This window comes from Musa acuminata, chromosome BXJ3-3 (assembly GCF_036884655.1).
Source record: "Musa acuminata AAA Group cultivar baxijiao chromosome BXJ3-3, Cavendish_Baxijiao_AAA, whole genome shotgun sequence".
Classification (NCBI taxonomy): Eukaryota; Viridiplantae; Streptophyta; class Magnoliopsida; order Zingiberales; family Musaceae; genus Musa; species Musa acuminata.
Genome location: NC_088351.1, coordinates 6454450 through 6478207, shown reverse-complemented (window position 1 = coordinate 6478207; position 23758 = coordinate 6454450). Strand labels below are relative to the sequence as shown.

The 23758-nt window shown below is 41.1% G+C and overlaps 4 protein-coding genes across 7 annotated transcripts; 3 read left to right on the top strand and 1 right to left on the bottom strand.

Moving 5' to 3' along the window:
• The first annotated feature begins 723 nt into the window (after positions 1-723).
• On the top strand, positions 724-2917 carry LOC103977706 (inactive beta-amylase 9). Its single transcript, XM_009393292.3, has 3 exons — positions 724-1044; positions 1225-1692; positions 1771-2917. Exons 1-3 carry the CDS (start codon positions 805-807, stop codon positions 2656-2658), a joined length of 1596 nt encoding a protein of 531 aa, XP_009391567.2. The 5' UTR covers positions 724-804; the 3' UTR covers positions 2659-2917.
• Positions 2918-3972: 1055 nt separating this feature from the next.
• On the bottom strand, positions 3973-9478 carry LOC135633077 (vesicle-associated protein 1-3-like). 2 transcript variants are annotated; one of them, XM_065142148.1, is made up of 9 exons: positions 9323-9478; positions 9156-9228; positions 8088-8158; positions 7461-7542; positions 7030-7145; positions 6630-6953; positions 6242-6304; positions 5410-5487; positions 3973-4352 (listed from the first exon to the last, which is right to left on the bottom strand). In XM_065142148.1, exons 1-9 carry the CDS (start codon positions 9398-9400, stop codon positions 4242-4244), a joined length of 996 nt encoding a protein of 331 aa, XP_064998220.1. In that variant the 5' UTR covers positions 9401-9478; the 3' UTR covers positions 3973-4241. The 2 variants fall into 2 exon arrangements, with proteins under 2 accessions (XP_064998220.1, XP_064998221.1); XM_065142149.1 differs by lacking the exon at positions 5410-5487.
• Positions 9479-14999: 5521 nt separating this feature from the next.
• On the top strand, positions 15000-17130 carry LOC135634194 (probable indole-3-pyruvate monooxygenase YUCCA10). Its single transcript, XM_065144503.1, has 4 exons — positions 15000-15786; positions 16223-16456; positions 16588-16710; positions 16801-17130. The coding sequence occupies exons 1-4, from the start codon at positions 15175-15177 to the stop codon at positions 16984-16986; spliced, it is 1155 nt and encodes a 384-aa protein (XP_065000575.1). The 5' UTR covers positions 15000-15174; the 3' UTR covers positions 16987-17130.
• Positions 17131-17795: 665 nt separating this feature from the next.
• LOC103977702 (RNA-binding protein BRN1) lies at positions 17796-23372 on the top strand. 3 transcript variants are annotated; one of them, XM_065144501.1, is made up of 9 exons: positions 17796-18112; positions 18203-18285; positions 19710-19743; positions 19908-20033; positions 20141-20223; positions 21306-21488; positions 22245-22581; positions 22749-22892; positions 22967-23372. In XM_065144501.1, exons 1-9 carry the CDS (start codon positions 17917-17919, stop codon positions 23107-23109), a joined length of 1329 nt encoding a protein of 442 aa, XP_065000573.1. In that variant the 5' UTR covers positions 17796-17916; the 3' UTR covers positions 23110-23372. The 3 variants fall into 3 exon arrangements, with proteins under 3 accessions (XP_065000573.1, XP_009391563.2, XP_009391562.2); XM_009393288.3 differs by having other exon boundaries at positions 17799-18112; positions 19710-19761; positions 22749-22876; positions 22967-23106; XM_009393287.3 differs by having other exon boundaries at positions 17800-18112; positions 19710-19761.
• Positions 23373-23758: the final 386 nt, after the last annotated feature.

Sequence of the window (23758 nt, the reverse complement as noted above, 5' to 3'; positions counted from 1 at the left end):
CTCAAATGATGACCATGGGAAGAAGCAACCCCAAATGTCTTGACATCAGGTCAACAGTAACAGCAGATTTCTCACCAGTCTAATTCAAGAATGACTAGTAAAGGTATATACCGAAATAGATACCTCGTAGGGGGATAAATGCAAGAAGAGCCTAAACAACAGTATCGCTGCCGTCTCAGTCTGGTGACGTGTCAGACAAGGTGCGCTTGAGGAGATTCCCGCCGGCACTGGAGAATGCCGTATAGCCAGTGTCATGGCCGCCGGTGACGGTGCCCTTCCGCCTTCACCAAAAGCCGAAAGCCACGTATCTCTTTGGCCTTCTTCCTCGCTCTGGAGCCCGCCAGTCAACGAATCAGCTACCCGAGGGCTCTTTTCCGTTTGTGAAAGTAACCGGAAGACACTTCGCCACGTTTCCGAAACCTTCACTTCGATCTCCCAATTGGTAGTCGTCTCTGTTTGGTGTTCCACAGCTGCTCAGGCGTCTGGAAACTCCCGTGTCGGCTCTGTCTGCCACGCGTCCTTTCCAATTTCCAATTATATTCCAGCCTTTTACCAAAAACCACCAAATTGCCGAACCTCTTCGAGGGAGATGATCCGGTGGTCGAGGGTATATATGTCATTCAATCCCCAAAAAATAGGATTTGTAGCTCTGTTGCGGATTAGTTGCCACGTGGCGTTACTTTTCTGGCCCCTCGTCCGACGCCCCGCCCCGCCCCCTTTTTATGATCTCGAACAGCCACACTCTCACAATTGGAACACCAAATCATTCCTATTCTGCTTCGGTTGAAGTAGCAGTCGGGGAAGATGGAGGTTGGTTTGGCGGTGAAGCGAGCAGGGGCGGCTGTGCCGGAGGCGTTGTTGCCTGCCCGAACCCTGGGCTTCCGGGATTCCATCAAGGCCAGAACAAGAACTAGCTGCGTCGGGTTCCAGCCGCCGGCGAGCGGGGCGTGGAGGAAGCGAGCGGTTTGGGTGGCTCGCAAGGGCGCTGTCCGGTCTGAGGCGGTCCTGGAAGAGAAAGCGCCGCCTCCCATGAAGAAGAAGGAGGTTAGTTTCGTTAATTTCTACCTTTGTTTTGTTGGACATATTTACTGCTTAAGATCGAAGATTAATTATGATTTTAATCGTAGATGTTATTTAGATAAATGCGATTAAGCGTTGCTGTCCAGATTATTGTCGTTGTTTTTTGATGTAAGCAACGGATGGTTTGGATTAATTTTGGTTTAGGCGGGTCCGGTTCGGCTGTACGTCGGTCTGCCGTTGGATGCGGTCTCCGACTGCAACGCCGTGAACCACGGCAAAGCCATCGCAGCCGGCCTCCGCGCCCTCGCTCTCCTCGGCGTCCACGGCGTCGACCTCCCTGTTTTCTGGGGCGTCGCTGCCGCCGGTGAATGGACCTCCTACCTCGCCCTCGCCGCCATGGCCCGCGACGTCGGTCTCCGCCTCCGGGTCTCCCTCCACCTTCACGCCCAACGCCGTCCCCGCCTCCCTCTCCCAGAGTCGGTCTCCCGCACCGCCGCTTCCAACCCCGACCTCCTCTTCTCCGACCGCTCTGGCCGCCGGCACCCCGACTGCCTCTCGTTCGCGGTCGACGACCTCCCCGTCCTCGACGGCAAGACCCCGATGGAAGTGTACGAGGAGTTCTTCCAAAGCTTCCGCTTTGCCTTCTCCGACTTCTTCGGCGCCACCATCGAGGTAAGCAAAGCCGCCTCCTTTCTTCGTTTCCTTCCTCATCCGGTTCGTCTGGATAAAAATCGAACCTTTGCCTCTTAGGACATCACCATCGGTCTCGGACCCAATGGCGAGCTGCGATACCCTTCTTTTCCTCCTTCCGGCAGCCATGGATTTACTGGTGTTGGAGAATTCCAATGTTACGACAAGTATATGCTCGCTGATCTCAAACGGCACGCCATGGAAGCCGGCAACCCTATCTGGGGCCATTCTGGCCCTCATGATGCCCCTGAATACAACCAGTCACCGGCTTTCGGGAAATTCTTCAAAGAGAATGGCGGCTCCTGGGAGACGGCCTACGGGCAATTCTTCCTGTCCTGGTACTCCGGCAAGCTCTTATCTCACGGTGGCCGACTGCTCTCGGTGGCATCACAAGTGTTTGGTGATTTGCCTGTTGCACTCTCCGCCAAGGTGCCGCTTCTGCACTGGTGGCATAAAACCCGGTCGCGGCCGTCCCAACTGACGGCTGGGTTCTACAACACTGACGGTAGAGACGGGTACGAGGCGGTGGCGGAGATCTTCTCAAGCAAGTCTTGCACCATGATCGTCCCAGGCATGGACCTCTCTGACCGGGATCAGCCTCAGGGTGTGAAGTCCAGCCCGGAGTCACTGCTGTCTCAGATTATGAGAGCATGCAGGAAGCATGGGGTGAGACTCGCCGGCGAGAATTATTCCCTCGTGGGAGTGGGTACTACTGGCTTCCGAAGAATAAAGGAGAACATTCTCGCTGAGAATTCAAGATTGGATTCATTCACTTATCATAGGATGGGTGCTGAATTCTTCTCGCCGGAGCATTGGCCTCTGTTCACAGAGTTCATCAGGAGCATGATGCAACCTGAGATGGATTCTGATGATATTCCTAGCTCCGGAGAAAGGTTTTCACTTATGGATGCAGTGGCGGCGGACGATCGGGAGATGCAGACAGTGTAGCGATTCTACTGCATCGAAATTGAAATGTTTACGTGTGTGTATGTATGTATGTATATAATCAAAATAGTATAAGTGTAGACAGAAAGGTAGAACAAATTAGTACCGTAGACCTGAATGTCTGAAGGTTCATGTCTTGCGGGTAAGAGGGACCAAACCCCACATTTACATTAGCCTGGTGCAATGAACTACATAATGTATGTATTATGGTCGATATGTTAATATTCTCTTGAACTAGAAAGAATAGCATGTTGATATGAAACACTCGGCTGTGTGTGATCTGCTGTTCATTTATTTCACTGAGAGCATATGCAGGTGTGCATATATATAGATGTGATATGAGTTCACTTGCAGAATGATGGCTAACTATTGATACATCACACGGCATCAATGTCTGTCCCTTATCGATCAGAAACTTTTTGTACAAATCAGGGCAATCATATGGTTCACAGTAGGTGGTGGTCACCTGCATGAGAAACCGGTCACTACCAACTGTGGATTCACCAATGAATTGCCACCGGAGTACATTTGTTGGGTTCACGCAACAATTCGACAGACTGATTAGTGTACTAATGATGGAGTAAATCTAGATAGATTGCATGTTTTGTATCTTCTGCACCAAGCATGAGTATGGGAATCGAATTCGAATCAAAAAATAGAATCTCAAATATAGATCTTTAATCCGAATAGATTTATCAATAATTTGATTTTAAAGACTACACGGATTAAGTTTGGGAGGGTACTCTTCTTCGACTTGATTAACCGATTCGAACTAAAATCAATTTTAATTAAAAAAAAATCAACCCAATCCAAAACCTCAAAAGAGAAAGAATGAATGATCCACCGAATAATATAACATATATCTTCCTAAGTTTATCTTCATAATGCCTGAGCTGAGGAAAGGATTGGACTACCAGTGGTGTAGTGCAAGGGATCAATCAATGTACTGTCGAGGAAGATGATACCGAAACAGGCGGGAGATGATGGCGATGCTGTGGTCATAGATAAGAGATAAACACGAATCCTTCCAACTTGGAGGATGATTAGATTGGAACAACATTGCATGTGGTATCTATCACAAGATTGGAGCTTTCCCAGAGACATGGATAGTGCAATTACATTTGTGATCATCTGATGCCCTGTAGTTATGTTCTTGGACTAGCTGGAAAGATCCAACGACGGCTGACAAGGCTCTCGGAAGTAGTAACACTGTGCAACAAAAGCTTACTAAAAGAAAGCACAAGACAGTGGGGAAGAATATTGGGATGGAAAGGGAAACCCTTTTTTTACAGTAAGAATATTGATCCGTATCAGAAATTAAAGGTCCAAAACAAAGCATGTTTTTGCAGAAATGTCACAAGATACACACATTTTACATAAATTGACATCAGCCTTGAATTCTCTTTATACAAAGTGGAACATTTGTTACATGGAAATATGGCATAAGCAGGCAGGGGAAGACGTAAAAAAAATTGCAAGAGTTTGTAATATTTGACATTTGACATTGGAATTGTAATCTTTTTGCTTACAAATTATAGTTTCTAGCTCTGATGAAACTAAGCCAGGCTTGAGCATTGAGATGGATTTCATGGGTGCAGTAGATATCCAAATGCCATAGTAACTAGTGCCACGAATACTATAAACGAAAATGGAAAACCGGATTGAACGTTGACAACATATTTCCTTCTCAGCGCAGCCTGAAAGGAGAAAAATGCACCAATCAAATAGCAGTAGAAGAGAAACTTGTACCAACAAATATTCCCACAAAATGACATCATATATATAAAAAAGAATACTATTTGTGCTAATCAGCAGCCATTTCACGTACTTTTGGACTCAGGCTTCTCCCCGAGAATGAGAATGAGAATGATGCCTTGCATATTGAAGATATAGTGTATAGTTTATGAAGCAGCCAATTTGAAGCTTTAAGACAATATGCCCATGGTCTCAACATCATCAGATAAAGATGGAAATTTCAACAGCTGAATAAGCAAGTCTATCAATTATTTGTCTTTCAACCAGCATTAATTGAATGGGGATGTTTGACACCTCAAACAGTTCCATACCCAAAATGGTTGGATGATTATAATCATATATAAATGCTAAATGGGTCTAGTCCAAATAACTTTTGAACATTTTGGGTCGCTTGCCTTTGAACCTATGAAGTTAATGAAATAGTTTTCTTTAGAATCGGGTCATGTTAATTGATATCCTACTACAAGTGTCTGCAAGGTACAGAATGAATCTACTACTAAGTATGACAAGAGAACTCAAGCAAAAAATAGGCTACCTACTGATGTGGATAAAGCGGGGTATAGTGAGTGACCTTGAGCAGAAAAAGAGACTGGAGACACGTGATAATGTGGAGCCACCACTAGTCTACTACTATTACTTTAGACTTATAATTGAACCTATCTAGTATTAGGTTGATAGCTAATGAGAAAAGAACCTCGAGAATGCAGACTTGTATGGTAAAAAGGAGAGAAGATTCAGAAAAGAGATCCTCAATTGCATTCCACAGTTGACTCTTCTTAAAGAACATGGTTAGTATGAGATAGGTGTCAGCATAGACCATGTATTGACAGATGGTTAATCTACTACAAAGCTTTGCAGCACAAAAAAGAAGTTTAGTTTACTTTTCTGCAAATATCTAATGGGTATGCAAAATATTTAAGCTCCATCTCGCTCCTACATATAAGATGTTCTTTATAGTATAAGAATCATAACCTTTTGTTTTCAATAAAAAAAACTCACAATTTCTAGTTGAAATTTATCTCTGTCTTGAATGGCTGCAATATTCTCTTCTCTCATACTTGTTATTGTCTTCTCAGCCTGCAAATATTTCCATCTCTTAGACTATATGGTAACATGTTGCCTAAAAAAGATGGAATTTAGCCTCACACACACGCACACGCACACACACACATTCACATTCACATTCACATACATACATACATACATATATATATATATAATATTACTATGTATTACTATTATAAATTCCAATGTTACAGCTACAAGTAGAAACAAAACACAACTAGAGCAACTGAACTGAAACCTGAAGCTCTGCTTAGTAATATGGTTATTCAAATATGCTCTGCGAGGTTCTGAATACAATATAAACATGCAATTTGAAAGACATTGCAAGAACTTTGAAAATAAAACAACTGTTTATGGTCTAAAATAGTACAGTACACAATGCAATTTCCATTATGCAAAATCAGCAAATCACTCTTTTCTGATAAATGCAGATTGCAAGAGAATGTTCTGGGACACGGGTGAAAAATAGCATGATATATGAGAGAATGATAAATGCCTTTGTTTCCTGATGGTGTTAAGACAAATGGGGATTCAAGGTGATTAGAGAGGAAGGATGACAGCATGGGCCCCATGAGTGGTACCTTTGCTTCCCTTCCAATGGTATGCTATTCCCATTTTGACTTGCCAACAGGAAAAGGTAACAAAAGTCTTGCTCAAAAGAGAGTTGTCAATACCAAAAAATAACATGTGATAAGAAATATAACGCATAACACCAGAATAACGGCATAAATAGGTATAATAAAGCTACATATTAGAACTATCTAACCTCATTGAATTTTGCTTCGAGATTATTGAGTTTCAACTTCAACTCATCAATATCTTCGGCCACCTGGACAAACATGAGTCCAGTTAAGAAGCTCCATCAGATAAGGAGACAGATTTATGGTACCATAAGTAATGAACCAATTTCAACATCAAAATTGCAAATATCATTAAATCTGATGATTATAGAGGCTAGATGATTCTACAATATCAGAAAGTGCATAATGTTGATATTAAATGCCTGTTTACAAACATAATATTTACAAGATCCAGATTCTGGTAGTTCAGTACAAATTAAACGTGCAAATATTGACACTATCTGAAGTAAGCTTTCCAACAAAAAAGGAAGCTGCAACAGAAACAGAAAACATGCAGGGAAGGAGATCTCTTACAAGAGATGGGGTTACATCTGCTACTCCACCAAGTGTTTGATCACTAAAATAACAAGTCTCTTTTGACATCTCTCTTTCATGATCAAGCTCCTGTTTCAGAGCACCACTGTTTGAGATAGAAGTTTCTATCAAAATGGGAACTTCTTCAGCTGGTTCATGTTTCAAAATGCCATTAGTGGCAATAGAAATCTCAGCCAAATCAGGAATATCATGAGCTGGCTCCTGCCTCAAAGTTCTATTTTCTGGTGGTGGAGGATGTAGATGGCTGATAAGGGCAACTCTCAACTTGTTTTCTTGGATGTATTTACCATTTTCTTTAAAGAACTGTAGAGCCAAAAAAGAACAATCATGGGACATAGTATAATACTACACATAAGACTTCAATTTATTAGATACTTACAAAACTTGGTACAATGTCCTCATCAGTAGTACCAAATGGAATGACTGTGCTCTGAACAAGGAACTTATCTTTTAATTGCATATCACGTGGAGTTTCCTTCGGTGCTTGCATAGTAACTAAAATAGAATTGCATAACCAAGCAAATAATCAAACACACAGATACCAATAATGTGCCAATATGCAATGTAGAAATTATTTGCACATTATCATTAAATTCAGTAACAACTTCTAGCTGATCCATGTGAATGGGAAATGGCTCGAGTAAAGATATGATAACAGGATGCAGCCTGATCTCATTTCCTTGTAAAATTTTTACAGCCATAACTCAAGAAGCACCTTTTATAAACTGATATTAATTACTAACTAGAAACTTTGGATTATATATTAGGCATGAATATTTACAATGTTAAAACAAAAGCGAGATAGCAGACCTGTAAAGTTGCAGGTTGATCTTGGTAGAATGATGCCCATATTTGGTTGCACACAGTATCTCTTAGGAGATGTTGTTTTAACCTAGTGAATATGGAAATAGTTTAATCACTTTCAATTACAAATAACTCATGAGAACAATGGCAATGGCAATGGCAATGCAAAGACAACATTCATCTCCAACAAAAGGCACACAAGTAGGCTTCCATGAATAATTAAGCCTATCAATCAAGAAAATAACTGAGACATTAACCTCCAATGCTTGAGAATCTAGCAAAGTAAACAAAGAGCAACTGACAATGGATAGTAAGGATAAGGTACAGCACCAGAGAAGATCATAATGGAACAAGAAATGGAAGGAAAGTATCTCAGACTAATTAGTGATAAGTTTGACACCAGAAGACAATGAAATATGCAAGATTAGATGCTATTTTGACTATGCTGACGAGAGTGACTGGTCTCAAACAAATATGTACTAATTCAGTGCAATAATGAACAAGTTACTTAATGAGCATAAAATTTCAAGAGGCAATTTGAACTGAAGTGCAGAGCATACAATTCCTGCTTATCCCATCACTAACGGTTGTAATCTCTATATTGGAGGCAAACAGTAAGAGAGAAGCATTAACCTTGAATGCAACATAATCATTGGATATGTTGACAAGTTGAACAGAACAAAAACTCTGCTTCCTTAACTCAACTGGAATAGACAAAGAAATTGTATTATGTTAGTATCAGTGTACAATTACATAAATTAACTAACCTAGGTTTTAGATATCTTGCAGGTTATAAGCATTATGTGGAAAAATCAGGAAAAAAAAGAGACTTTGAATGAATATGATTGATAGAGCAATTTTAAAAGATCATAGCCAACAAAATGATACACATATAGGATCAATTTAAAAACGTCAACAAGATATTAAAAAAGATTCCAATGATTGATCATTATAACTTGTAAAATTTTTTCAGCTTGATAGATTCAGCAGCTATAATTTTTGTGAAAGCCAATAGTGTCATAGAAGTTCTAATTCTTGCCAAGATATTCCATGCGAGGAGTATCAGATCATTAGTTCATGATGAAAAAGAGGATTTGTATCTTAAATATGTCCATGTCAATTATCTAACTGTATTATGTTCATACCAGAACGTACCTCATTAGTGGATGAAATGGGAATTCCAGAAGACACAAATCACTCATGCCAGCATGAACTGCAGATTCTAAGTACCCTGTTTCCACTTCAAGGAATTCCAAGCTATTCTAGTTTCATCTTTATTCATGGGCTTTCAAGTCCAATATCTATATTGATGACCATCATACTCGACAATTAATGGATTCCCTAAAATCAATGACTAAACATGTGCACAACACTTCTTTCTTTTCTAATTAATCTTTTATTTAACCAGCTATAATATGAACGTCAAATAGGAAGAACATTCTTTTTTCTTAAAAGGAAAGAACATAAACCACCAAAAAGTAAATGAATTTTGGCCATGCAAGAGGCAACGAGGGGGCCTCAACATCATAATGACAAGATTCAGAAAATTTGAAATCAGATGAGAATCGTCAATGTTTTAGGCCTATCAAAAAATATTTGAACTCCAGCTATCTGAAATTCATCCATTTCTCGAAATCGAAATCTTGAAACCTATCCATTGATCAAGAACATCAGGCGACGAACTCATGCGCCGATACTTACATGTGAACCTAAGTTCTTCTTGAGGCTGGATTTCCACGAGCACTTGACCCGTATCCATCGCGCCCTCGTGGTCCTCCGGTCCAGAAACAGGAGGAAATGAATCCATAACCAAATGCCGATCAAAAGATAAAAGACAAGGAAAAAGGAAACGCCAGCAAGAAAGATACTCGGGATCGCAGATTGGACTTCCGGATCGCGCCGCGGAGGTAGAAAGACGGCGAATTCGCCCTCGAATTCCCCCCCATGAACCCTAATAAGTAGTGTCACTCGAATGACGCCGAACGGTCTCCGGACAAACCATTGAATGATGTTTACAATTGAAGACGGCAGGCAACGAGCGAGCGAACGAGACTGGTGGATTCGAAAAGGAATCCGCTGTAGTAATTCTTGCAAAAGAATGACGTGGCGAGTGAATATTCGAGAACGATTGCCGGTTTGGACGATGGGACCCACGAAATTGGTTACATGGCAAATGCTGGTTTGATAGTTGAAACGGATGGTGGCTTGGCGGAAGCAGTTGATCCTTTTCATCTTCGTAGATTCTACGTCACGGTTTCTGGCGTCGGGAAATCCATGTGTGAGGATGTTGATATTTCTACCCACGTTTTATCCCACCGAACCCCTCCACCTCTGACGCGACGGCGTGTGTCCACTTGGGGGGGTAACGCCAGCTGCTTTGGCGTAAGAATATCGAATTTTGAGACACCGACCGAGTTGTCCCTCCGAAGCAGTTTAAAATTAAAATCAATATTTGTTTTCCAGCCCAACAAACGTACTCCGTCGACTACCCGTGTGTTAACTGTGGAATGATCCAGGGTCCCGGTGAGTCCCACCTTTGCTAGCGAGGGATCACGTTAAGTTAAAAAGGAAACGAAAAACAACCAACCTTTTGACTTCAGGGGAACGTTGACTCGTGGGTTGGACTTTGTGCCGCCGACATCCCCCAAGGCGAAGCAACCTGCCGGTGACCGCCAGGTGTCCTCTTTAACTGTCAAATGACCATTTCAGGCCGCGATTTGGACGAATAGTGGGGGTCAGAAGAAGGGTAAAACGGGGAGGTCGTCGCAGGTAATCGATTTGAATGTTCAATAGGATCGAACGTTTGATCCCTCATACAGTTAACGAGTCAGTTTCTACTTATTTTTGGGTGACATCTATAAATTGACGGTGTCACAGTATGATGGAACTCATCGACTCCATATAGGGAGTTCGCCATCTTACCAGCTCAGACATCCACTTGTTTTGTCCTTCAGATCGAAGCAAATGAGTTGTCGTCCTTCGTAATCCAAAGCTCTTGAATCTAAGCAAACATAAAGAAAGACTCCGATGAGTTTTTGTTTAATTATTATAATGTACATACTTTCACTTAAACAAAAATATTTACTGTTCTAAAAGCATGTCGCGGCAAAAATCATGTTCCCAAGGAAAAGACATGCGCATGAGTTTGGTGGCTCCTCATCTGCTATATATCATTTTCTTCTCGTGGGTTCCTGGAGATCTAGCAACTTGGAGTATATTAATCTCTAAGGGATTTGGCAGGATTTAGATCAGGATTCACAGGAAATGTGTGCTCCAAATTATTCGCCGGCAGAAGTACATGTGCTCGGTACTCCGTCTTCTTAAAGCGAGCGCCATGCTGCCGGTACGTTAGCGAGCGAGCTTCTTGTTTCTCCGTGAATGGAACCAAACCTTTCTTTATTTAAGAATCCCTACTCGAAGAATTAATTGTCGTGTTTTAGGATAACAAACAGGAAGAGAATCCCATGCTTGGTCAAGCAAACGCACGTTTGAGGTGTATATGAAGAGCGGAGAAGCAACCTAAGCGATAGAACAGTGGATACGAATCACGACCACCTTTTCTTGCAAGACATGAACTGCAACCTAGCTGTCGATACCTCACATCTTGATTTGTCTGTGATAGGTCAAAAGTGATGCACGACGTTACCATGACATGGGTCGATGGATCGATGAGATCATCAAAGGCTACGAGGATCACATGTGATCGACATCGATAGTTGCCGATCGGATTATGAGACATACTATGGGGTGATACGTGGTTGAACGATCGATCGTCCAAACTCGTGATTATAGGGCTAACCTATGTGGGTGTCAAGTTTGTCTTCTAAAAATATCATATGTCCCCTCTTGTCGTTAACAATTTGAGGTACAATCGTCTCTAAAGTCACCACCCTTAGGTATGCTCACACACAACTTCACTTTGGTGTCTGTCGATTAGTCCAATCGCACCAAACTCTAAAACTGATTTGATCATTGGAGAGGCATTTGTCGGGAGCATCCTTGACTTAATTTTGCAAGATTGATGCCCTGTGAACAGTGACTTAGCTGAGATCAACTTGAAACAAATCTCTATTAGATCCAAATTATCATCCCAACTTGATCAACCAAAATATACACTAATAGATTAGCGTTAGAACAATATTGGTCTATTATCGACTCGCTATATCTATCAAACAGTGTTGGTCCATTGCCAACTCTCTCTCTAAGTTTATCTTCTAGACTCGAAGCTGCTCAGCCTTATTAACTAGGGAATCCTTCTCAATGGCTCTCGTTACCAAGTCATCCCTCTCCTTCAACACTCGAGCTAGGGTGATTGATGAATTCATGACTTGGTCGATCAGTGTCATCATTAGATGGTGATCTTGCATCAAAACAAAAGAGTTAATAAAGTGGAAGACATGATTGACTAACTAACTATGCCCTAGGGTCAAAGCATACAATGACCCTGGGGCATAGTTGACCCGGTCATGAATTCAAGTCAAACGATCAAACGCATAGCCTATGAGTCAAATGTGCACCTCAACAATGCTAGTCATAGATACCCAGCAAGCCAATCACGTGAGTGATGGCACGTGTGACTTGATACAAAATCTTTTTGCTTATTATATTTTGACGTATATCACTTTATAACTATTGCATAAATGCATATATATATTGTGATGTCCTTGAATTTGTGCAATGGGAATCGGATCGTGATGATATCACGATAATGAGATATATTCACCTTTAAACACATATCCTAAATAATCCCGATCATAGGTTACTCGAGAGGGACATCGTAATAACCGGATAGACTGGTGTGCTTTATACCCGTCCATATGATGGATGCAGCTGGTCTCATAGCTGCTCGTGTAGGGACACTAGGGATACAGTACATGTGCTCATTGGAGAATGAGTTCACTAATTGATCCGCTTACGGAATGCTGGATGGTTGATGATGCCTTAATTGTCAGACAGCGATTCTGTAGTCCTAGTGGTGTATTTGGTCCTTAGACGTGAGACACCAAGGATGTCCTATATGAGTGCTTCACTCTTTGATACCAGACTTATAGGTTTGGCTGTCCCAGATCTAGTACAATTGGTCATTAGGAGTGGTAGTCGACCTTACGAGGGCTATTGAGTGTTGATAGAGGATCATCCACTCTCGGCGTCATGAGAGGAATATCCCATGTGTTCTTGCTCAGACAAATCCCTAGCCAGGGTCATTCGGGTTGAGAGAGAAAGAGTTCTCCGAGAGAATCCGATTAGAGCGAGACTCGAGTAAAAACCGTATGGGTCTGACAGCACCATGCTCGATATACGGTCTCTGGGATATTAGATGGATGAGAGATTATAGGTACACGGTAATTGAGGACAGACAAGTCCAATGGATTGGATTCCCCTGTATCGTCTGGGGACTACGACGTAGTGGCCTAGTACGTCCATAGTCGATGAGTCAAGTGAATTATTACAAAGATAATAATTCATTGAGTTAGAAGGAGTTCTGACAGGTATGACTCACGGCCAGCTCGATATTGGGCCTAGAGGGTCACACACATATGGTAGGCATTGCGTTGAGTAGAGGTTCGGATATGAGATATCCGACAGAGCCCTTGTCTTATTGGATGCAGATCCAATACCCACTAGGGGAGGACCCATTAGGGTTTGATATGGGACCTCTATAAATAGGAGGGATTCAGAGCCTCATAGGCTAGAGCCTTTGCTTGCCTTTCCTATTCTCCTCTCCCTCTCCACCTCAGAGCAGGCCTGGAGTTTTGAGGAGCGTCATTGTAACCCTACTATGTGGATCACCGCTAGAGAGGAGGACGCTTGACCTCCTTCACCCTCTCCTAAAGATCTGCAAGGAAATAGGGATATACGATCTCTCTAGGTAATACAATCTACTCTATACGCAGTTTTAAGTTTCGTGGACTTTGTGCACCAATTTTCGCACGACGACGAACATCTTTTTGGGAATCGGGGATTTTGTTTTCTTGTTCTTCCGCTGCGCATATGATGTCGCCCCCAAGATTTCCCAACAAACAACGAATAATTAAAAGGCCAAATATATATTTCGACGATACATAACTTATGGGTCGAAAGTGCACCTCAACAATGTTTAGCCGAAAGACCAAATGTGCATTTTAATAATGCATGCCTTACAAGCCAAATGTGAACATTGACGATGCACAGCTTATGGGTGAAATATGCATCTCAATTATGTACAGCCGAAATGCATAGCCTAAGAGCTGAATGTGCACCCTAACAACGTATTATTGAAAGCTCAAATACATATTTTGACGATACATAATATATATGCCAAATGTGCACATCGACAATGCATAGCACATAGGAATATGCATGTCAACAATGAATATCCTACGGACTAACTTTGTATTTTAATGACACATGATCAAAAGACCGGAGAGTAAGCCATACCACAAGAGCTAATAGCATAAGTCGAAGCATTTCTTATCTTAATAGCCCCATGATGTGATGATCTAGGAGTGGGGATGCGAGGCTAGTGATAGGTGAAGAGTGATATGTCAATTATGACGTCACTATGTAGCTGATGAACCGATCGCCAAAGGCTAGAGAGTCATATGTAGCCGATAGATGAAGGTTAGATCATGAGACATGAACTCATCACGAGGTGATACGTGGCTGAATGACCAACCATCTAAACTCATGATTGGTGCAACCAGCCTACGTGGGCACTAGATTCGACGGATGTTATGACAAGTCTCTACCTGAAATATCGAACGTTTCCCTCCTATCACGAATGATTCTAGATATAATCGTCTTTAGAGTCACCTATAAAAGGGACCCTAAGTATGTTATCACACACACACAGCTTCACTTTAATAACGATTGACTAGTCCAATCACATTGAACCCTAAAACTGAATTGTTTATTAGAGAGGTATTTATCGGAAACATCTCTCACTTGGTTTTATAGGATCAACGCCTTACCAACATTATCCTAAATTAAAATTAATTTAAAACGAATCTCAATTGGATCTAAATCATTATCTTAGTTTGAACAATCAAAATCTATACTAATTATTTCGAAATTATTACGTGAAAATTCTGCTGTGCTATTAATGAACACTTGCTGTTTTTTTTAAGACAGGATAAGTAAAAATCAGTGCCCTGAATGGTTACAGAAATGTCTCGAAATCATGATGTGATAATTCCGCTGTGCTATTAAGACACTTCAGTTTCTTTCGGAGACAGTGTCAGTATCATCAGTGCCCTGAATGGATACAGACTGAAAACTCCAGAAATCATTATGTGACTGCTATTAATTAACACTTGCATTTTCTTTTGGAGAAAGGATGAGTAACATCAGTGCCCTGTATGATTCAAGACTGAAAGCTCTCGGGATTCCATTGGTTTCTTGTCTTGTTTCTTTCTGCGGTGCAACAGCAGATTGGGCACGATCTTTGTCGCTTTCGTGCGTGGATCACTGCATGTATGTGTAATCTTACCATCCACTAATCAACCAGCGTCCTCAATAAATGGGAAGGGAGAATAAAGATCACACAGTGAAACACTGCGTTAGATGCTTTGTCGGTACTGTATGTACTTGTTTGCTCTCCCACATGTTACAAAGCTCCACGCTTTCTTTTACCTACCTGCGTTTATAGCTATCCAAGCTTATTACCCAACCTCTCCACTGCCGACAATTAGGACAGTATTCGTTCTCGATTCGAAGTGCAGCGGAAGAGAGAGAGAGAGAGATGAGAGAGGACGTGGTGGTGATAGTGGGAGCTGGGCAGTCCGGCCTGGCGACGGCGGCGTGCCTGATGGCGCTGTCGGTGCCGTGCCTCATCCTCGAGCGCGACGACTGCATCGCCTCACTCTGGCGCAAGAGATGCTACGACCGTGTCACCCTCCACCTGAAGAAGCAGTACTCGGAGCTGCCGCACGCGCCCCATCGGCCGGAGACGCCGACGTACATGCCGAAGTGGGACTTCATCCGGTACCTGGACGATTACGCGGCGGGGTTCCGCCTCCGGATCGATCTGCGGCGAGAGGTGGTGTCGGCGGAGTTCGACGAGGCGGAGGGGAGGTGGCGGGTCAAGGCGAGGCGCGGCGAGGACGGGGGCGTGCAGGAGTACGCGGCCAGGTACCTGGTGGTAGCGAGCGGGGAGAACGATGAGATAGTGGTGCCGGAGATCCCGGGGCTGGCGGAGTTCGGCGGCACGGTGGTGCACTCGAGCGTGTACCGGTCGGGATCGGAGTACGAAGGGAAGGCGGTGCTGGTTGTTGGGTGTGGGAATTCGGGCATGGAAGTGGCGCTCGATCTGGCCGAGCACGGGGCCCGCACTTCCATCGTGGTACGAAGCCGGGTATGTGTTTCGTAGGGACGACGTCTTAATTTCTTCTAAACATAAATTACTATTGATCGATAATTACAACTAAAAATATATTTATCCTCTGCATGCAGCAGAAAATAATAGTTCAAATACATCCTATGTTGTCTCGTATCTCTTCAATTGTTTATAATAGTTTATTTATTTTATCATATATGGTCAGTCAATATTTACATCTATATTATTAATTTTTTTAAAGGATAAAAGGTAAATACGAGATTTGATCTTAAAATCTATAATCATTGTTACTATTATTTTGGAATACTGTAAGTGCATCAACCAAGGATACAATTTACTTGAACTCCACGATTTCATTACAACAGGTATATACATCTCAATCCATGATTACAAAAAAACATTTTAGAGTTGACATGGTGAGCTTTGCTTGATCTAAAACTGTTGATTGCTGCAGCTTCACATTGTGTCGAAGGAGATATGGTCAGTGGCTATGCTTTTCATGAGATTCTTGCCATGTCGTCTGCTGGATTCTCTCATTCTGCTACTATGTCGCTTAAAGTTTGGCGATCTGTCCAAGCATGGCTTACACAAACCAAGGAAGGGACCAATGTATCTGAAGAAGTACAGCCGAATCTACCCTATTGTGGATGTTGGCACAGTGGAGAAGATCAAGTCTGGAGAAATCCAGGTGTGTGTTCTCTCTTTCTATGTCTTCTCAATTCATACGATACGAATACCACCCAGAACTACTCAACTACCAACAACACAAAACGCTCTCTCTCTCTCTCTCTCACATGATGTAGCAACTATGGATCGCAGGTGTTACCTTCAATACAAAGTATCAAAGATAACTATGTGACGTTTTCTGATGGAAAGTTTCAGCAATTTGATGCCATAGTTCTTGCTACAGGCTACAGAAGCGCAGTGAAGAAATGGCTCAAGGTAATGATTGCACTTCCAGTGCTCCATTTTCCTCCATCTTTGACCACTCTGGAGCACTTAATAACAAGTGAACGATGGACATGGTTGCAGGGTGATGACTACCTCCTTGGTGAAGATGGAATGGCCAAACAAATGTTCCCAGGCCACTGGAAAGGCAAGAACAGACTCTACTGTGCTGGGCTTGCAAGAAGAGGGATTTATGGGTCTGCAGAAGATGCACAGAGTGTAGCCAATGACATTGCTTGTGACTATCAATGTCAAAAGATAAGCAGCTGATGGCTCGAATTGGTTGCAGAATTACTTAGTGGTGTTTCACTGCATGTATAAGCAAAACCTTCTGTTGTCAGAGAAGCCAGCGAGTGGATCATGGGAATTAGGTTCTTTTATGTGCTTCTTAATCCAACTTGAATGGTTTCATGACATGCTTTCATCAAGTGTTACTCCATAGAACGTCTAAGTCGTTTAAGGTAACATGAGAAGATCCCACCTAAGAGCGAACGGATCCAACCAACTCTACGATCACGTGCTTATCCAATCAATCCACATGTGGGATCAAATCAACAGCAGCACGGCCAGCCTGGAAGCCGTGACTTATCGACCCAGATATTTCCTTCAATTACGACGCTGCCATTCCGTCATGCCGCCTTCTCCGTCACCGTCTTCCTCCCCTTCCAGCGTCGACGCCGACCATAACGGGTTCAAAAGACCACCGTCGGCAGCCGTACGATCGACGGCGGACGGACGAAATCAAGCCCGCGACGCGCGCCTGAAGCGTCGCCGTTGAGCGAGACAACGGCGTGGGTCGGCTATACGGACCCGGGCAGGAGACCGTCTCCGTAGCACCGCTGTCATGACGCCACGTGGCCAGGTTGGAGGATTTGGGTTCAGAGCCATGTAATCCCAAATACCTACAACATTGAATTTTCATTAAATAGATAATATATATTAAAATAATAAACTACTTTTATTAACTGCATATATTTCTTCTTCTTCTGGTAATATTTTCTTAATAAGGAAAAGAGACATAAGTGTTCCTCCGGCCTCATTAAAATAATGATTGGCACCATTAATGCGCCACCACCACCACCACCTAAAACGGGGAGAAGAAGAACAGAGAGAGAGAGAGAGAGAGAGAGAGAGCGAGAGAGAGTCGTCAATAACACATGAGAAGATAGGAAGAAGAAAGATAGATCTAAGGGAGCAGGAATGGCTGAAGGAGAGAGGAAAGGAGGCGCAGGAGGAGGAGGGGGTACAGTGGAGAGGGGAGAGGAGAGGGTGAAGCTGTTCGTGGGGCAGGTGCCGAAGCACATGACGGAGGATGAGCTCCTGGCCATGTTCAAGGAGGTGGCACTCGTGGCCGAGGTCAGCGTCATCAAGGACAAAGTCACCAAGGCCTCCCGAGGTCCTCCTCCTCAGATCTCTTCTTTCCTCTTCTCGTCATCCTTCACCTTTGATCTCTTATGTTGTTGGATTTGCTTGGTCAATTCCGTAGGTTGCTGTTTCCTGATCTGCCCCTCGCGCCAGGAGGCCGACAAGGCGGTCGCCGCTTCCCATAACAAACGAACACTTCCCGGTGTATGGCATTCCCCAACTAATCTCTTTCTCCATTTTGTTTCTGTCCTTAGTACATGATACATGTGTTGTGAATCTGCATTTCTTTTCTGTAGCTGTTGGAGGGGTTGCTGATTGTAGAATTTTACCACCCTGTTGCGGTTGTGTGTATTCTGAGTAATTCTTTTCGAGATATCATGCCGATACCATGTCGTGGTAGTTCAATTTGTGTCATAGTCTGCCGTTTATTGGAGATCGCTCAGAGGCGTAGGGTTTTTGACATGGGATTACTTGTTACATTGCTGGAATTGAATCAACCGGAAGGTTTCAATTATACCACCACTGAGGAATGGATGAATCCTGGATTCAGGATTCATATGCGCAGCTTGATGACTTGATGACACTCGAAAGAATACCTTTTTCAAAGTATTGTTTAAGTCCATAGTTGAATTTATGGTCATTCGCCTGAATAACAAACATTTTACTTGAATCTGATGGAGCCCTTTTCTTCGACTGTCCAGATAAATTCGGATTGATTGTTCGTTCCAAAGTACACATTGCTAGCCAAACTATCCTAATTTTCTGTTTTGATTGTGCACCTTATTTAGGACAGTGGTTTTTTTGGCAATTAGCTACTGGAGTATCTGCTTGCAAGGGTAAAAGTAAATAAATTGACTATTCCTAGACCCTGGTTTGGAGGAAGCTTTGTGCACTGAGCCATACACAGGATTGGTGCATCTTATTATTATTTTTTAAATATATAATATTATTTATTAACTAACAAAGTATATTAGGTTCCCCAAAGTAACATCTCCCTGCATTCTGGAAAATATTGCTATATTATCCAATTTCAAATATATGCTATTACCAAGATTACTCTTTGAATCAATTATATTTCTTAAATTCTTAATGGGTGTTTCACAGGTTCCTGATTTTGCAAACTGATGTTATGAAATGATATAGACAATATGCTGCTATCTGGCATCCTTGGTGCTTAACTGTAGGCTGGTGTATGTAGCCTATGAATTTACATTGGTACCACAATTGAAGTTGGATCACCAGGCTTCTGCTGCCATGAAATGGCCAGAAGTAATGTATGTGTGAATTAGCTGCTTTATATTTATTGACATAATTTACAATTCTGATATGTCAAGATGCTGAAGTCTTCTAATCAAAGGTTGATGATATAGAACCTGTCATTTGCCATTGCATAGATCTACATTTGTACTGCATTCTTTTTCTTTATCTCATACAAAATGCAATATGTTTGTTGTCATAAGTACTCTTTTATAAATTGCATGATAGAATTTTAATGATCTGCAATTCCTATCTACTCCTCAGTATTTCTTGATGTCTTCTAAATTCTTCCGCTCTATAAAATTTGGGGTTAGATTTTTATTATAGGTTTTGGTCAAACCTGACTGAAAGTGCTTTCTTTTGCATCACAGGCTTCTAGTCCATTACAAGTAAAGTATGCTGATGGTGAGCTTGAGAGGCTAGGTGACAATACAAATATTTACTTCTTTTTTCATTTATTCGTTTTTCTTGTTTTTAACTTCTTATGTTAAACTGAAAATTTAATCTAAATTGTGTAGTAGAAGTTATATTACAACTGATCGTTTGATGTATTTGCAATTCTCATCTAGAAAACAAGCTTTTCATTGGAATGCTTCCGAAGAACATATCTGATGCTGAAGTTGCAGAACTCTTTTCAAAATATGGTACTATTAGGGATTTACAGATCTTGAGAAGTTCTCAGCAAACAAGTAAAGGTATAAGTTGTCCTTGACATACTGAAATCCATGTTATATATTTCCTTCTTGTTTTTATATAAAGCAAATTTGATCTTTAAGTATTAACATTTTTCCCCATAAAATAGCTGGCTGTGCATTCTTGAAATATGAAATGAAAGAACAAGCTTTGGCAGCCCTTGAAGCCTTAAATGGGAAACATAGGATGGAGGTTTGTGTTTGCTGAACTTCAAATTTCCTGAAACATCTCTTACTTTACTACCAGTACATTTTATTGCACTTACATTCAAAAGATTAGTCACACCAAGAAAGGCCGAGTTATCAATTGTGGTTGCGGTGAGATTAAGTGTATGATTAAGTGAGCTAAGATTAGGACAATTATTTGACTTGGTTTGAATATGCCCAAAAGATGATGATCAGAACTAGGCTGAAAAACAAATGTAAGGAGCGCTATGGTGGGAACACCATGGGTTGCATGTATTGTGGTTAATACCATAGGGTGACTATATCATGAATTTTCTTTTCTCTGTGTGAATTATGATAATCAATGAACATGTTATTTGTAGTTTTGTGTATTATTCTGATATAAAAGTTTATATAATGATATTCATGGTACTTACCTGATATTATGTTTTTTCACTTGTTTTCATTGTTATGGTATCCTTTGTCTTTATCATGTACTTCGTAACTTTTGTAATTGCAATTTTGGTCCAAGCAACTTAATTAGCCTTTCCATTATACTTGGGAGTTGGGATTTCCTGTGTTACTGATGGAAGCTTTCAAGTCAGTCTTGACATTTTACTGGGAGAAATTTGGTTCCTATCTTAACATGTTTGATTAGAAAGATGGAAGCTCCTGGTATAACCCATTTCTAATTGCAGTAGAGAACTTTAGCATTACGGTGCGTGAAAATTTTGGGTTGTTAAAGGATGCTAGATTTACCAGCTGGCCCTGTAGCCAGAGGACATGCTTTTACTGTCATGGAGAGTAAGATAAGTAGAGCAGTCTTAGGTTAGCAATATTTTATTGAGAAGGATCCTTTTCTAATCTGGTCAAAGGTTAGAGTTATTTTTCAATTGGATAGTGCACTAAAATTAGAGCATTGGAGGCAATTTGTTGAACATAATGTCTATGTTATTGATACCTATGTTGCTTTGGGTTTTATGCCTGTGATGTTAATACATATGTTGCTTTGAGTTTTGTGCCTTAGTATTGCAGATCACCCGTGTAGTTGGAATTTAGGTTAGTACTTTTTTTCTTCTGCTTGCTTATCTTAGTTTGATCACCATGCAGGGTTCAAGTGTGCCTCTGGTTGTTAAGTGGGCTGACACTGAAAAGCAAAGACAAGCTCGAAGGGCACAAAAAGCTCAATTTCAGGCCAACAGTGTTCCTCATGCCAGTTCAATGCAGCAGGCATCAATATTTGGAGCATTACCATTGGGCTATATGCCTCCGTATAATGGATATGGGTATCAGGTCAGGTCCTATTTTTTGATGCTTGGTAATGATCCTCTGTATAATGGATATGGCTATCAGTTCGGGGTCCTATTTTTTTTATTCTTGGTTGTAACTAATCGTCCAACTGATAGAGCATGAAAAGCTTCAAGTTTGTCTTATTTAATCTTCTCTTATATTTATGGATTCTGAATGGCAAAATCTTGAATTAAGTAAAATTCAGGAATTTATTTTTTTACAAGGGAACCTGTTCACATGCTGCAACAAATGATCAAACTCGTATTATATTAGATCATCAACATTCCTGATTTTAAATAGTTATTGATTTGCATATGGAGCTAACTGTGTAACATATCACTAAAGTTTCTTAGTCGCATATGAATCATAAAACTCTAATCCATAAACCATGTTAGAGAACTCCAAAGCATCCTTTTTTTCTTCAAGGTGAGCAGGATCCTAGAGTAGTATAGAAAGCACAATAATAGAATCAACAATAGAATCCTTTTTTTCATGCCATATATTACAATGCATCTGGAGAAAGATTATGCCTTTTTATCTTTACTTTGCGGTTGTTGGATCTGGAGGTCTGTGCATCTGAAATGTACTCCAGTTCTATTGTTTATGAATTTTAAAAAATTATAAATATTTGATATGGCGTCTTCTAGTTCTGATTCTCTTTTTTAAAACACTTATATTTCCATTTGATATTGCAAGATCAACATTATTTGTTGTTACTACATGATGGGCTGGAACATCTTTTTCTTGATTTTTGTGCAGCCACCTGGAACTTATGGACTCATGCAGTACCATTTAGCTTCAATGCAAAATCAAGCTTCATATCATAATATGATTCTACCTGCTAATCAAGGGAATACACTACATGGGATCAGTTCTGATGTTTCCACAGGCATAACACCTAAAAGTTTGAATACAACAGAGTCTGGTGGCTATGTAGGTTCTCCATATCCCACAGTGTCTGGTCTTCAATATCCATTGCCATATCCACCAAGTATTGGCCATTTGGGGAATTCCCACGGCTTAGGCCAACCCGTAAATATGACTAACCCCACAACATCTTCAAGCCATAGCATGACTTCTGGGGGTTGGATAGAAGGTTAATCAGCTTCTTAATCTTTACTTCCTTTTCTAATTTATTTCTTTTGTGGTTCTAAATTTTATGCCGGATTGTGTCTGTGTGCATGTGTTATGTTGTAGTCCTGATAGCAGTAATCTTGATTTTCTTCCAGTGATCAGTTGCTTATTTCCTTGTTACTGATATAGGCCCTCCTGGAGCTAACTTATTTATATATCATATACCTCAAGAATATGGTGATCAGGAGCTTGCAAATGCCTTCCAAGGATTTGGCAGGGTCTTAAGTGCTAATGTTTTTGTAGACAAAGCAACTGGTGTTAGTAAATGTTTTGGTAAATCTGTTATCCACTCTATACATCTTGAACCAAATTTATCATACATTGTAATTGGCCCCTTTTCTTTGCAGGTTTTGTAAGTTATGACTCACCTGCAGCTGCCCAGGCTGCCATCAATGTGATGAATGGTTTCCAATTAGGTGGTAAGAAGTTGAAGGTACAACTTAAGAAAGAAAACAAAGTAAACCTTATTAATGGTGAAATTCGTCTATGAGGAGGTAGCATTACCTACTTTATATGGTCCCTGGCAAATACAGAAGCTGTCCCCTTTATTCTCTGCAATACAGATACAAGATGAATAGAAGATAATTGATTCTTCTAATTTGTTCATTCGACCATGTCTTGAAAGTGGAAGCTGGCAACTCCTTTACCAGATTCATTCTTGAAATGTTTCAAATGGTGTATTTTACTTTATTCTTTTTGTAATTTATGTACCATGGGAGTTTCATTAGACAATTAATTATTTAGTTTAATCCATTGTTTCTATTAGAAATGAACAGTAGCAAGGTGGTGACTAGTGGTCAAATTGATTCATTATTCAGTAATCCTTACTGTAATTTTTATGTTTACTTTTCTTCATGGGTTTCTATGATGGGGACATTCCATACAAGTATTTCAATATCTTGCATGATTCCTTGTGTGGTCTGTCCATTCCTCTTTGTTCTTATTTTCATACATTAATAGTTGAGATTTTTGTTACGTATATGTTTCTTTTGTTTCTCCTCTCTCAGAAATATGTTGAAGAATCTTTAACGGCCATGAGGTTTCACCTAAAACAAACATCTTTATCTGTGAATTTCTAAGGTCTGACAGTGTATGACAGGCTTCGTCCACGAAATTGTGTATTTTGAGGTCCATCTTAG

Coding starts and splice junctions, on each gene's coding strand:
- LOC103977702 (XM_009393287.3), top strand. CDS start 17,917: ATGGCTGAAGGAGAGAGGAAAGGAGGCGCAGGAGGAGGAGGGGGTACA. Junction 20,224..21,305: donor ATGGGAAACATAGGATGGAG/GTTTGTGTTTGC, acceptor ATCACCATGCAG/GGTTCAAGTGTGCCTCTGGT. Junction 22,582..22,748: donor TTCTGGGGGTTGGATAGAAG/GTTAATCAGCTT, acceptor TTACTGATATAG/GCCCTCCTGGAGCTAACTTA.
- LOC103977706 (XM_009393292.3), top strand. CDS start 805: ATGGAGGTTGGTTTGGCGGTGAAGCGAGCAGGGGCGGCTGTGCCGGAG. Junction 1,045..1,224: donor CTCCCATGAAGAAGAAGGAG/GTTAGTTTCGTT, acceptor ATTTTGGTTTAG/GCGGGTCCGGTTCGGCTGTA. Junction 1,693..1,770: donor TCTTCGGCGCCACCATCGAG/GTAAGCAAAGCC, acceptor TTTGCCTCTTAG/GACATCACCATCGGTCTCGG.
- LOC135633077 (XM_065142148.1), bottom strand. CDS start 9,400: ATGGGGGGGAATTCGAGGGCGAATTCGCCGTCTTTCTACCTCCGCGGC. Junction 9,229..9,322: donor AGTCCAATCTGCGATCCCGA/GTATCTTTCTTG, acceptor TCTGGACCGGAG/GACCACGAGGGCGCGATGGA. Junction 5,488..6,241: donor TCGAAGCAAAATTCAATGAG/GTTAGATAGTTC, acceptor AAATATTTGCAG/GCTGAGAAGACAATAACAAG.
- LOC135634194 (XM_065144503.1), top strand. CDS start 15,175: ATGAGAGAGGACGTGGTGGTGATAGTGGGAGCTGGGCAGTCCGGCCTG. Junction 15,787..16,222: donor CCATCGTGGTACGAAGCCGG/GTATGTGTTTCG, acceptor TGATTGCTGCAG/CTTCACATTGTGTCGAAGGA. Junction 16,711..16,800: donor CAGTGAAGAAATGGCTCAAG/GTAATGATTGCA, acceptor ACATGGTTGCAG/GGTGATGACTACCTCCTTGG.